Source organism: Schistocerca piceifrons, chromosome 1, assembly GCF_021461385.2.
Source record: "Schistocerca piceifrons isolate TAMUIC-IGC-003096 chromosome 1, iqSchPice1.1, whole genome shotgun sequence".
Classification (NCBI taxonomy): domain Eukaryota; kingdom Metazoa; phylum Arthropoda; class Insecta; order Orthoptera; family Acrididae; genus Schistocerca; species Schistocerca piceifrons.
This window is the reverse complement of record NC_060138.1, coordinates 511,559,991-511,575,392: the sequence shown is the minus strand read 5'-3', so window position 1 is coordinate 511,575,392 and position 15,402 is coordinate 511,559,991. Positions and strand designations below refer to the sequence as shown.

The following is a 15,402-nucleotide window of genomic DNA, read 5'->3' as shown; positions in this document are numbered from 1 at the left end:
ACCTGCATAAATATTGGTCTGGTGGTAACAAATCGGTACTTATCTGGCCTTGCTATGCATGATGCAGCGCTTCTTGCAGATTCGTTATTACTCCCTGCACATCCCATCCACTGTTAGCTACTACTTGCAAAAGTCTGGTTAACACCACCCTGCTATCTAGTACTTCTAGATGCCCCAATAGGGTTCCCAGGTTACGATTTATTACGTCTTCCGATGCCTTAGCGTATTCCCCTACCTGCCCTGCTAATGTGCGGAGCAACCGTGTGTTATTCAGGACTTCCCCTTCCATATGTTTTCACTTCACCTGTTAATCTAATCTTGGCTATATGAAACAACTGCTCATCAGACCAACCATTCATCACCGCTGAAGTCTCCAAGTCCTCCACAAATGAATACACATCCTCAGATGCCTTGCCAGAAAATGGAATAATCAAACTCGCGGCAGCTGGATCAATCTCCTGCATCCTAGGCAACAATGACTGATCAGATGTGGTTTCCCACTCACTTCTAGGTATTAATTTATTTCTCAATTGCGTATTGTATGCTGTCAATTGTGCTAATTTTTCAAACAAAATCCATACGGCTTCCGGTTCCGACATACCTTGTGTCCCTGACTCCGCCATTGTGTTGCTTTCATTCCCAGTTAGTCCCGAAACAAAACATTCAAGTATAAGAATAACCTGACTCCTTACACCTCAGTATCATCATACACAGTAACATCATACTCAAACCAATACAAAAGTAATTAAATGCCACAAAAAAAGAATAATATATCTTACTGCCCCAAATACACTAACACTTATTCTGACAAAAGGAAAAAACAATAATATGCCTACGTGAAACATTTAAAATGGCCTACCATGAGCCATACTCAAAAACACAAAAAAAGAAAATGTCCAACACTCAAAAGAAAACTGGTCAAAACTCACCACATCTTGTGAATGTAATGCAGGCGGCGGGCTGGAATGTCGTACTGGACAGCTGGCGTCTGCTATTCTGACACCTAATGTAGTGGCAACTTCTGCCACCAAATGTATCGGAATGACCAAATGTAGTGGGGAGAGGCAAAAGGCACTGTATTAAGACTCGTCTGAGCTTTCCAAGTGATTTATTGTTTCCAACTACAGTGCCATGTTCCCCTCAGTCTGCGTCACTGGGTCCCGCAATGCTGAGGTCACACTTCGCTGTCTGCAAAATGGCTTGGCACAGAATGGATGCCTCAGAGACCTGTGCACGCACTCTGTGTCAGCCTTGTATGCCACCGGAGTTGCATTGTTGCCAAAGTGTCAGCAGTTGACTCAGCAGTCTGCGTCCCTGCCAACTCAGTGCTGCTCGGTGTGAGCCGCAGGCGGCCTGCTGCGTGCTCCTCGCCAGCGTGGCTGAGATCAGAGCAACAACAAGCGCCTGTGATCCGGCGTCCAAATCTGTGGCCCTTGCCTTGGGATGCCGCTGGTGGGTGTTGGAAGCCAGGATGACTGCCCACGGTAGCGAGCCGTGGAGTGGCCCACTGCTGGCTGGCTACGGACCCCACGTTGGCCTCAGAGGATCGAAACAGTGACCCGCCGTGGACTGTAATGCTGGCACCCCATCTGCTGCTGCATGTAGCTGGTGGTGTGACACTCCCTGCCGTCCAGGAGAACTGCCACACTTGAATGAATCTCATTAGAAACCCGCACCTATTTATATACAGCTGTACGCCTCTGTTTTGTCGTATGTGCCGCTTCGTGTCATGTACTCATAACTTGCTATGTTGGCCAGTGGGCCCATTCTGCCTGTATTTGCGACATACAAAACCACTTTGTATACTCTTTCAGCAATTTGACGGCTCTGTGGCCTCTATTCTACTTCGCAACTGTTGCTATGCATAATTCACTGCAATCCAGCCCACATCTGGCTGTAACTTGTGCTCAGAATATTGCACAAAACTAACTTTCCCTATCCTAAATGGTGCTGCTGCTTCAATAGCAAAGAGAAAGCAGAAATATTAAAGTCACTATTAAGGAGTTTATTTATAATGAGAACGCTACCAAACTGGTGTTTCACTGCCATGCTCACTTACAGATGACTGACATCGACATTAGCACCCCCTGTATCGCAAAGCAATTAAGACTATGAAGTGTTTTTCTTGTTGATTTAGGATTTTTTGTAGCTGCTGGCTCACTCCTCATAGTTGAAGCTGAGTTAGAACACTTCATGAGATCTGTCACCCAACTAATGTCTGATATATTTACCTCTTTTTTAGTTTGGTTGCCACAGTTGATTCTCATGAAGTAGAGGTCCTGCTAATCGGCAGCTCTGCAATACCATGTATCGCTGAGAAAAGGCTTGACTTCTTCACATTCTGCAGCAGTTACTGGAGCAAAAGAAGATAACTTCTACTCATAACATGGAAAAGCATGTCCACTACTTCCCTTTTACAAACATATATTTCCTTGAATGGGTGTACAGATCATTAGTGTGACTTGTGAATTAGAGTAGAATGTCTTTCAATAGTTCCACAAATGAATTTTCCAAAAAATGCAGGAACCTCTCTTCTGTCAGTTGCTGATTGATAATAAATGGACCTATCAAAAGGTTACCAATCATGCCGCACCAAACATTTATGGCAAAACAAACTTGGAAATTGCTATACACTGAAGTGTGTATATTTTCCCGAGACCACAGATGATTATTGCGTGTGTTGTTTATTCCATGTTGTGAAAACTGGGCTTCATCAGTGAATAGTATGTATGGAAGCAAATGAAGATTCTCAACTACCCAGTGACAGAATTGAAGTCATTGAGCATTGTCACCAACATGGAGATTTTGGCCATACTGTATGTGAAATGGATACAGGTTTTCCGCAAGTAATGTTTCCCAAACAAGTGTCTGTGGGACATTCATACACAGGGACATTCGTTGTATGCTTGTACTGGGACTTTGCTCAACACTTGCGGTAATTTCTTCCTGTTCTTGCAAAGTTTGTTGATGTGCATGGTCAGACAAAAATGTCTACTTGGAAAAGAGCCTGTTGCATGCAAAGTGATAAACAATTTGGTAAACAACCTGCGATCAGGTAATCGTCAAGTCGGAAAGTGCCTGTAGTATTTGTCTCTTGCAGCAGTAGCACTATCATCGCAGAAGCCATAAACGTACACCATATCTGCGTATTCCTCATTACTGCAGGTGTGTGGCATTGTTAGCAGGACTTGTACGAACACAGTTAACACCATACAGTACACAGCTAATTGAGCTGTCGCCGGTACACTACACAATGCAGCTATCATGGGCACAACTGTGCAAACTAGAGGTGATCGTACTACATACGTTACATGACCACCATACGTGGTTGGTTGCATGGCATAAACATGGTATGTACCTGTGCGTTGTTTGCAAGACAATCACGTTACAGTCCAATTGTATTGCGTATACGTTCACATTGTACACATCAGTTTTGCAGAGTTAAATTTCCTTTGAGAACAAGATTGGATAGGGTATCTTATAATTCTTTGATTAGATTAGATGTTCTGATTTATGACCTGACATTTAATTATCATTCTTTAATATTATAGATGACATGAGTTTTTCTGCTGTGTAGACAATAATTCCATTAAAATTCTGATTTCACTTCCTGCACTACAGACAAATGAACCAAGAGTGTTCTAAAACTTATTTACATTTTGTAGCCATCATATGAAACTATAATATGAAATAATAACTGTCAAGGCATCATGAATTGTTTTAAATTAAGCTCAATAAATAAAAAATTTTAACACATTTGTTTCATACTTACAGGTTCAACAAGGCAAGGATTATGGCACAGTCATTGTGCACATTGATGACAAGATCCAACATGTGGATGCTTTCCTCGAAAAGGTTTGTCATGGGCCTCAATACTAAAAAAACTGATTAGATCTAATTGTGATTTTTCTAATTCAGTAATGCATTAAAACAAGGGAAAGCCCAGGCTGCAATAACAACAATGTGGAAAGGGTAGGTTGCTACACAGCAGATAAAGGAGGCATGAGTCACAGACAGGCAACATGAAAAAGAGAAAACACAAACAAATTCTCACAAGCCCAACTTAGACACACATACACACACACATGGTCACTGTCCCCAGCGCCCAAAGACAGTGGTCATTTGTGTGTGAGTTGTGCCTGCATAAATGTGTGTCTGTTTTCTGTTTCAAAAGGAGGAATTTGTCCGAAAGCTTTAATATTTCAGCAATCTTTCTCATTGTGGCTGTCTGGGACTCAATGACTTAACATAATACCACCAGCCTTCACAGTGGTTCTCTTCAGATTTCAAGAAAGTACCCAATTTCATCACTACAGCATTCTGACAGGTAGTGAGAACATGTTAGTATATGTTTGTAATTAAAGTTATGATACGGTTTTATACATAATATTACACAGTATCAGTTGAACATCAGCATTCACTATTAGGAGCACACAGAAAATCCTGTGGTCATGTGGGCATCGACATCGGAGTGAGTAGTGCAGGCAGCAGGTGCATGACTCGAAGCTCCATCTCTGTCAGGGTGGCGTGCGAAGGCGTGGTGACAGGCTGCAGGCCCACATTATAATCAGACAGCCAGCGGGGGTATATGATGCACCGACCGGCGCTGGTGTAGAGGTGTGGGGAGGGGTATGGCATGCAAGCGTGCCTGCCCCTAATGCAGATTGAGCCATCCAAGGAGGTGAATGCATGGACTCTTGATGGATCGCACTCTCGGGGGATGGACAGGCTATGCACTATCTTGACATCTGGTTCCTCATTGAGTGTTGAGTCTGCAGTGTCTGTAAGGAGCACAAGCACACTGTCATCGAAAGTGACAATCGACACATCGTCAACGTGGTTAGGTGGTACGTTGCAGTGCAAGTTGAAAGTCGGGGAGCAAGTCTCTCCAGTAGATGAAACGTCATCAAAACCTGCACATGGGGTTGATGACGACATGCTCGGGAAACCCACGAACTGCGGTTACGAATCATCGGGAGGAGAAGACCCTACCATGGGATGAGCTAACTCATTATGAGGCTCAGCAATGGAAAATTCGTCCGAATGGTCCGACTAGGATGGCAGAGGGGTGTCAGAGTTCACGAAAAGCAGGCTTGAGCCTGTGTAGTGAAATGGTCTGCGGGCGATCTTTAACCATAACGTCAAACGTCGTCTTGCACCTCCGGAGTACTTCAAAGGGGCCTAGGTAAGGGGGTTGCAGGGGTTGTCTAATGGAATCCTGAGCATAACATGGGAGCACGTGTTAAGTGCAGTTGGCACGTAAGTGTCCGGCAGGGAATGACTGATGGGCGGGTGTAGCCGTGCGTGTCTAAAGTGGGTGTGCATTCTACTAATAAAGTCTGGGGAGGTGGGGAAATCCTCAGGTGCTTGAGGTAGGATAAGTTCCCCAGGTAGAACTGGGTTTTTGCCAAAAATGAATTCAGAGATGGTTCCCTAAGGTTGAATGGAGACCAAGTAAGTTCCCCAGGTAGAACTGGGTTTTTGCCAAAAATGAATTCGGAGATGGTTCCCTAAGGTTGAATGGAGACCAAGTAACACCAAAGGAGACGCCTCAGACCAGAGGCAGTCATGGCAACTGACTGCTGTCTTAAGGGTGCAGTGCCATCATTCCACTAAACCGTTGCTTTGTGGGTGGTAGGCTGTTTTATGAATTTTTTTAATGCCGCAAAGGTTACATAGAATCATGGAAAGTGCAGTCTCGAACTGTCGACCCTGGTCGGTGGTGATGGTGGATGGGCAGCCGAACCTAGCGATACGTGATGAGACGAATCCCTTGGCCACGGTTTCTGCTGTGATGTTGGGTAGAGGAACAGCTTCCACCCAACGAGACATGTGGTCGATTGTGGAGAGGAATCTGTGGCCCTCTGACAGTAGCAGAGGGCCAAAAAGGTTGATATGTACATGACGAAAACGTCCTTGCGGAATGTAAAACTTGAAAAATGGGGGGGTCTGATTTTGTTGTGTTGGCAGGAAATTCAGCTGTGTGCCCAGGTTTGACAGTTCTGCTTAACATTTTTTCAAACAAAACACTCAGTGACAAGGCATGTGGTGGCGTGGACGCCAGGGTGGGCGAGGTTATGCAAGGCTCAAAGACTTGTCGGCACAACGTGGTAGGGAGCAATGGCCGCAGACTGCCAGTAGAAGAATCGCACCACACTTCATCCAAAACGGTGGGGAACTTGACTTTGGTAAATGCAAGCGATGTCTGAGGATCCTCATCAGAGGCCTGGAGAGCGGCGAGGTCAGATAAATCGACGATGCATGAGGCAATATTGATCTGCAAAAAGAAATCAGTGGGGATGTTTTCTGTGCCTCTGATGTAGCATACGTCTGTAGTAAATTGAGAGACCAGGTTAAAGTGGTGGAAACACAGAAGGGGTGGGTCCTCGGGAGGGTTGCAGAAGTCGTCCACCAGTGGTTTGTGGTTAGTAAGGATGAAGAAAGAACAGCCCTCGATGTCAAGGCGAAAATGTTTGACGACTTCATAAACTACCAGAAGTTCTCTATAAAAAGTGGAATATTTCTTCTGTGCTGTAGACTGTCTTTTAGAGAAGAAATGAAGTGGTGAAACCGTGCCGCCTTTGCATTGCTGTAATACCGCCCTGACCGTGATGTTGCTGGCATCCGTACAGATGAACAACTCGGCAGACGGATTGGGGTGTGCGAGTATGATGGCGTGAGCTAATGCTGTCTTTAGAGCCCTGAAGGATCTAGGATAAGTTCAGTCCAACAGACTGGCTTCAGGCACAATGTCTGTTTGCCAGACAGCGAGTGCGTCGGTGGGGAAGCATGGCGGCTGCAGAAGGTAGATGTCGGTGGTAGTAATTTATAGTACCCAGGAAACATTGGAGCTCTATGTATGTAGCCGGGAAGGCAATTATGTGACAGCCTGCATGCAGGATTTGGGAGGCTGTATTCCATCTGCGGAGACTGCGTAACCCAAAAATGTCACAGAAGACTGGCGCAATTGGAATTTATCTTTGTTGACCTCGACATCATTGGAGTTTGAGGTCTGGAGGACCTGGGACAAATGACCTTCGTGGTCCTCAGTCGACTTGCTGAAAATGAGGATGTCATTCATGTATGCAAAGCAGAACTCGAACTGTCATAAGATTGAGTCAATGAAACGTTGCCATGTTTGTGCTGCAATCTTTAAGCCAAATGGCATGAAGTTGTATTAGAACAAACCAAGCAGCGTGATGATACCAGTCTTTGGAATGTCTTCCAGCACTACAGGAATCTGGTGATAGGCACGTTTTTACAGTCAATCACACTGAAGATTGTGGCGCCCGATAACATATAAGTGAAATCGTTTATGTTCGGCACTGGGTAATTGTCCATGATGGTACGAGTGTTTAAGCATCTGTAATCACCACACATTCGAAAAGAACCATCATGTTTGGTGACGAGGTGAATCGGTGAAGACCAATTGCTGTCTGATGGCTGTAGAATGCCTGCCTCCAGAAGTTCGTTAATTTGTGCCGTGCCATGTGCAACTTAATGGGGTTGAGGTGTCTAACCTTGTGTCTGATAGGAGGGCTGGCAGTGGTAATTATCTTGTGTGTTGTTCCGCCAGTGACGGAAGAGACTGAGAACTGCACACGAGGCTGAGTAATGTCCTGACGTGAAGTTTTGGGACGAGTGAGGTGCGATGAGGCATAGCCATTAGCGCAATTGGGAAAAGGCAGCACGAAAGTCACATGCCTATTACGTGAGTGCGGCATGTGCTTGTTTGGAGAGGTCAGCTGCGCATGCAGCACGGAGCAGATCGGGGCGTGCAGCGACTGTCTGTTGTTAGCTTTGCCTTGAGTAAACAGCGCGAGGCATTGGTGTCATGCAGGGAATGGCGATGGCTCTTGAAACACGTGGTCGTTGCGCAAGAGAGGGGGAATGTTTACTAACACATGGGGTGGCTGCCATATTGGGGTCACCAATATGGGAAACAGAAATATGGATAACTGTATACACAACAAACTGTTCCCATAAATGTTTATACATACATATATTTCAGCACAAAGAAGGATACACGTGTACAGTGTACAAGGTACAAAGGTTGACTAAAACATTAACATGGCGGCTCATCAGAGCAGTTAGAGTTCAAAGAACATGCTTTACGTGGTTGATGTGACCTATCGACGCCACAATGTAAAAGTACTGCTGTAGAGAGCACAAATATTTTGTGCAGATCAAATAAAGAAAATGTAAGTAATATTACTAGTAAAATCTGGTACGAGGTATGAGGACATACTGCTGACAATAGCAACAACAACAATAATGACAACAACAACAACTCAACAGAGAAATTATGTTATATTAATATCGAAGGATATTATAGTGATTCAGAAATGCAACTTACTGATGATGGCATTCCTTGGCTGAGAGGGTGAGAGACAATAAAGGGTACCAACTAAACTCTTGGCACCAGCATATAGTCCAAGGTGAGTTGATACAGATTTAATATTACCAAAATAGAAATAATGGTGTGACGTTAATTTCAAAATGTAAAGTTTCGGGAGAATCCTTTATATTGTTCTGGAAATTAAAGTTAATTTCTTAGAAATGAGGATTATTCTCTAACAAGGAGTTTGTCAGTGCACATTGCAAGTAGAAGAAGAGAGGCTGGAACAAAAAGTAAAATCTTCTGCCAGAATAAATGCATTCTCATCATTAATATTACACATGCTGCGGAAAACTTGCAATTTGCTTGCTGGGTATGGAATATCAGGCCTCTTAAAGATACCATCCTAGAATTGGATTTAGGAAAATCACAGAAAATATGCCAGCCGTGGAGGCCGAGCAGTTCTAGACTTCAGTATGGAACCACGCGGCTGCTATGGTCGCAGGTTCGAATCCTGCCTCGGGCATGGATGTGTGTGATGTCCTTAGGTTAGCTAGGTTTAAGTAGTTCTAAGTTTAGGGGACTGATGACCTCAGCTGTTAAGTCCCATAGTGCTTAGAGCCATTTGAGCAGAAAATATAAACATCCTCCCAACAGCCGTCCACTGTGCCAACTAACTTGGTTTATAATTGCAAAGTGTCACTTTAAGACCGGTAATGAGACAAGAAATATCAAATTGATTCATGAAAAATAAGGACTGGTGTAAGATCTGTATTATCAATGATGTATGAATGATTACTGTATTAAAATTACCAATTTATAAAAATAAATGTGACACATTTCCTAGTTTTCAGAACTACAAGTTCCTTCTTTGGGGTGGGGAGGTTAAAAAGGAAGGGCAGAGTACTCAGATCATTGGATGAGAGGGGCCCACATACATTGAGGAAGAGGATAGACAAAGATCATACAATGAAGGCTTTCACAAATGGATGTCATAGTCGTTGATGAATCTTCTGGGCTGTTCAGCTAAAGTAAAAAAAAATTTTTGTTTCTGACATTTTGTCCACAGCTGTGCTGGACATCTTTGGAGGTCCTCCTGGATGGACATCTTTGGAGGTCCTCCTGGAAATGCTAAGTCTTGTCAACTGAGAAGACAGACATCAGGAGTGATATAAACACTATGTAACGTGGGTGTAGTAAAGTTTACACATGATCAGCAGAGGCAATTTTTGTCAGAGATAAAACTTAACTATTGATTGTCACCTGTCAAGTATAAAAACTTATCTATTAATTCTGCAGAGCCACAGTCCATATACCATCAAGTTTTTTGACTTCTTTTTTTCTGTTAAAATCATCACAATGCTTATATATTCTGACGCTTCTCTATACAGTCATGGATAACAGGAATCTCTACACTTATCTTGCTTCGTCACTGTGTTATCTTTCTTGTACTTTTTTAAAAATTGTGGAATTCCCCCAAAAAAGAATTCCATACATCAGTACCAACTGTTTATTGCCATGTTACATCGTCTCTACTGATGAGCAACTTGTATTTTTAGTGTTTTTAGTGAGAATTATAACAGCATACATAAATGTATTCCGTGTTTAATTTATATTATTAGGGTGCACCTTCCACTACAAACTGTCCTTAATATGTAGGCTTAATAATTTTATATTACTCACATTTGAACATCTCCTCAATGATTAAAACAGGATTTGCAGGGTGGAAGATTTATGGTGAGCCCATTGGTTCTGAGCCATTGTGCTAAACTTCGCATTGCCGATGTTACTGTTTCCTGCAGATTTTCATCAATGTGTGATGTAATTACAATATTAGTGTCATCTGCAAAAGAGTACTATGGTTCCATCACTTATTTCTTTGCCCGTGTCACTTATACACAGCAGAAATAGAACAGACCCTTGCGGGATTACATACTTTATTGTTTTGCATATTACTGTAAAAACTAGAAACTGTGTGTGTGATCTTTGTATTTAATTTCTGGATACTCTCTTGATGATCATCAAGGTATGATTGGATCTATCTTTTAGAGTGTCATTTAATTTCACAATTACTTTAATTATGCAAAAGAATTTCATGCTTCTGGTATATTTCTTGACATAATGAAGCCTGTTACCAATTGTGTTGTTTATCATCCAATACTGTTATCATTTCATTTAAAAAGCAAAAAATGCTGACTTGGTTTATTTGCCAACTCTGAACACATTGGTTAGCTATTTATCAGCATTTCTTTATTTAAGATGACTTTTTTTCCATAATAGTGCTGAAACCTGGCAAAACTGATACTGGCATACAATAAACAATTTCTCATTTGTTGCCCTTCTTACACAGTCTTGCTTCTTTTGCAGTTTTTAGTCTATTTGGAAATACTTCAATCCCAAATGATGAGGAGTTTACAATATTTACTGGTCGTTCTTCAATAAATATTGCACTACCTTGATCATTGCATCTGGTATCCCATCTGCACCTGATGAATATTTATTAGTTCTTTATAATCGTAGATAGTGCCTCAGGTGTTGCTGGATACATAAATAATAATTTTGCATGAATTTTTTTTGTTCTGATTGTTTTCTCTTACTGTCTACCTGCTTGCCATGATGTTTGTATTTATCAACTGCTGTGCTATGCTTCAGATATTAGAGTTGAGAACACTAGCCACTTGTCTGGGATGAAATCGTTTATTGTTATTCTTAATAGTTTCTATATTACTGTGATTACCTAACTTTTACTTAAGATGGCTGTTATTCTTCTAAGAAACATCACTCATTTTTTTATAAATTATCAGATAGTTTTAGTTTTATTCCTGGAATTAAATTTTATTTTTTTTCTTGGGAAAACTTATGAAAAAAGAACAGAAAAAAGGAAGCTCAAATGTGTCCATTGAGTTCCACTCTCTTATTTTGAGGGTTAAGTGTCAGCTTTTGCACAAAATGCTATTTTATGCAGTGTTTCATGCATTTTATACAACTGTGGCACCTATGAATAGCATCACAAATTGATGACAGTAGAAGAAAATTTGTGGTCTGACATGGAAGACTGTGTTTTTAGCTAAAAAAGAAACAGTCATAATTTTTTGTTAGGGTGATGTACTTTGTTCAATCTCTTCCATGTAGACATATTCAACACCTGAAGTATGGTACAAGATGATCTGCAAAATAATCAACTATGACTGCAAACAATCCCATTGGCGTAACATCCGCAGCCAGAGACTGAAAATACCGCAACAGTTGTAAGCTTCTTTTATTTAGAACACGATTGGTTTCGGCTCTTATACACCCATCTTCAGGTGTCATCCTGAAAATAGCAAGAGACAGGAGATAATTTTTACAAGCAGCAATACACATAAAAAACAAAACAAAAATTCCACCGTGTCTTGTACTCGTCCACCATGGTCACAGCACCAAGCATTAGTGTCCTGGTATTTTTTGCATATTTCTTTACCCAGGCAGTTGTCCGTAGTACTATCTGGCATCACTTTGTGTTGACTTAGGTTTTACAGCACCTGATTGGTGGCTTTTAAATTTTTTATGGAATTTTTTGTTTTGTTTTTTATGTGTATGGCTGCTTGTATAAAGGGTGTTCAAAAAGTTTTGCACAGTTGTCTCTATTTTTTTTTATTTTTTGCAGGAGGAGAATGAAATTTTTTGTGAACATACTTGGAACATTAAGCTATACAATGAGACTACTCAGTGTAGCCTCCAGCAGCTGTGTCACATCTGGCCCAACATTCTTTCCATGATGTAAATGGACTTTGGTAAAATTCTGGGGATTGACTTTTACACCATCACTTGACACAGGAAATAAGGTCTTTCTCCCTACCGAATGTTTTACTGTGCAGGTGGGCCTGCAGATGACAAAAAGAGGTAAAAATCAGATGGAGCCATGTCTGGACTGTAGGGAGGATGAGGAACAATTTTCCAACCCATTTTCCTGATTTTCTCTTGTGTCATAAGGGCTGTATGGGTTTTGGCATTGTCATGGTGTAGTCTGATGAGCTGACACTGAAGCTGTGGTCTGTGCATCTTGATGGCATGTTGCAGCTTGTTCAGTGACAAACAGTAATGGTCCCAGTTAATTGTGGAGCCACATCTCCTTATTCACATCACTCACTGCCATCGATGGTCTACTGCATCATGGATTGTCCAGTAGAGAGAAATCACCTTCTTTAAACCTCTGCAACCACCACTGAATACTGCTGCAATCCACTGTGTCCTCCCCATAAACATGGAGCAACTCCCTGTGAATCGATGTGGCAGAGTCATCGCTGGTCTTGAAGAGTAACTCCATCACTGACCATTGTCGCAACCTGACATCTACTTCACAGTCCATTATGGCACACCTGTAAATAAAATACTTTTATATACCAAGTATGTTCACAAAAAATTTCATTCTCCTCCTGCAAAAAATAAAAAAAAAATTGGATACGACTGTGCAAAACTTTTTGAATGACCTTTGTAAAAAGATTATCTCCCGTCTCCTGCCATTTTCAGAATGACACCTGAAGGTGGTCGTGTAAGAGCCCGAGAAACTGGTTGTGTTCTAAATAGAAGAACCTTGCAACTGTAGCAGTATTTTCAACCTCTGGCAACTATGACTTCAATGAGCTCTTTTATTGGTCATAAAATATTTTCAAGCCACAAATTTTTTAGGACAGGTGAAAGTTGCAGAGTGCCTAAATTGATGAACAAGATGAATGTTCCAAGATTTGTCCTTCAAATCTTTCATGTCTTCCCACAGCCAAAGTACGTTTGTCAGCAGGTGCATCTTGTGAATGAGTGATGATTTTTTTCCCATTCTGCAGACAAGGCCTGTTTTCATATTTTTTTCATCCAGTTGTTGTGAAGACTTTTGCATTAGTCTCCAACTATTGTTGCCAAACAGGTTAAACTGCCATTGCCTTCTTTGGTGCAAGGCTACTGCCTTCCAACCACTGTTTCATGTCTGCCATGACATGATGGATCCATACCATCTGCTATAACAGTTGTATTCTTTGTTAAACGGCCCAACACTTCCAAGAAATTTGTATTCACTTTTCTTTTTGTCAGACTTCAATATATGTGGTATCCAGTTTGCGTGAACCTTTTTCATAGTGTTAATACCAAAACTTTCTGAAAGTTCTTTTATGCAAACAGCAAACTGTAATGGTCTCAACACACTTTCTTACATTGTGTCGAGTGTTAGTTACGCTAACTGTATTTCTCCATTCAGAACAACACAATGAATATTTTTTCTCATATGTCTTCTAACTGTATATTTGATTTGATGAGCTGTAAGCATGCATTTTGTTTACATATGGGCATTGACAAGCTACTACTAGAAAAAGTTCAGTCATTTTGCATTACTACATTTATAATTTGACAGGCACCCAATCAGGTTCAGTGGCCTTCCTTCTATTACTTTAGTTTCTTTCAACATTCATTTGTTTATACTGATAAATATAAAAAAATGACAAACAAAGGAATGACTGGTAATGGAATCTACTTTTGGAGGCAACATGTAATGTTGCAGCTGCTGTGTTCCATTTCAGTGCCTGTATGATAGATCAGTTAATACTAGTAAGTTAACTGTCTTGATGTGGGGAACAAATATGGATCCACTGTACACCAAATTGCACTGCAGACATTGTGGTAAATCAATGTATGACATCATTTTGACTGGAGTGCTTTGTGAACTACACACAGACTGACTGACTGGCTAACTGCTAATTGACAGTACTGGCTTGAGACTTGAGGACTCTGCTCGTACATCCTCATCATGCAAACTGGTCATGTTGATGAAATGATCACATTAGTGTAGAAACTGCTGTGAACATAATTATGTCAAGGCTTACAAGAGGACTGTATGAACTTCCTTTCACTGATTTGATTCACATTGACAGGATCTGTAGGGCTCCACTGGGACTTCAGCATATGTAAACAGTATGACACAAGTCTCAGCCATTTTGAGGAAATTGATTTTGGAAATTTTAGGCATCCTAATATATTTTTTACTATCATTAATGCAACAATTTGAAAGATTCTGATCTAAGGATTCTGCAGTTGAATGAGTAAGTGCTTAGCTCCATAAGCATGACACCTCTGGATCGAATCTCACTGCCAGTACTTTTTTGTTTCATTCCCATGTAATTCTATCGAGTGAGGTGGCACAGTGGTTGGTACACTGGACTAACTTTCGAGAGGATGGTGGTTCAGAACCCATGTCCAGCCATCCTGATTTAGGTTTCTTTACCTAAATAGCTTCAGGCCCTTTGAAAGGGCACAGCTGACTTCCTTCCTCATCCTTCCCTAATCACAGAACCGATGACCTCGCTGTTTGGTCCCCTCTCCCAAATCAACCGCCTAATCAACCAAGTAATTCTAACAACAGATATGCATGGTACACCACAAAATTTTGCAATAATGACCAAGAACAATTTATTATGAAACTAAGCACTTACTCTCTCAGCTGCGGCATCTTTGAATTCTAGCAAGCATACAAAGCATACAAGCGAACCTAAAAATTTTAAACTTGACCTTCCAGAAAATGGTTGAGAGTTGTGTCTTCTTGTTTACACAAGTGGAAGTCTTAATTTGGAAGTCCTCATTCTGCCCTTGACACCTTGTCAATACGAATCAAATCATTGAAGCAAAGTTGACACACTTCTCTTGTTAGCAAAGGTGTAGCAAATAGCAGCAACACAGCATCCCCATCAATAAAGTTAACTAACAAGGAAGGTACACTATGTTGAACAGCTAAAAACTAAAAAAAATTATTTTAAAATATGGAGATGTGTGTATTCTACTGTCTATGAAGGTCATTTATCTGAAAATTGATGTCTGAAGGTTAATGAACTGAAATACTAAATAAGCACAAGTCACTGACGAAATAACATAAGGTCATAAATATGGTGATACTCGACTAAAACTAAAAATCTCATTTGCATAAGATTTCCTCTTCACTTTTATAGCCTGCATTCCTTCCATGTGAACTTTGAAATACCACAAACTGGTTCAATTAGTTATTCTTACTAAATATCATTATTTTCTATTCTCTGCTTTATTTGTGC

General features: G+C 41.1%; 1 protein-coding gene across 1 annotated transcript in view; it reads left to right on the top strand.

The window, feature by feature from the left end:
- LOC124742726 (syntaxin-1B-like) overlaps nt 1–15,402 on the top strand; it is a 70,270-nt gene that overhangs the window by 39,118 nt on the left and 15,750 nt on the right. Inside the window, exon 2 of the mRNA XM_047248808.1 lies at nt 3,775–3,855. Within this exon, the coding sequence (XP_047104764.1) occupies nt 3,775–3,855 (81 nt within the window). The remainder of the gene's footprint in view (nt 1–3,774; nt 3,856–15,402) is intronic.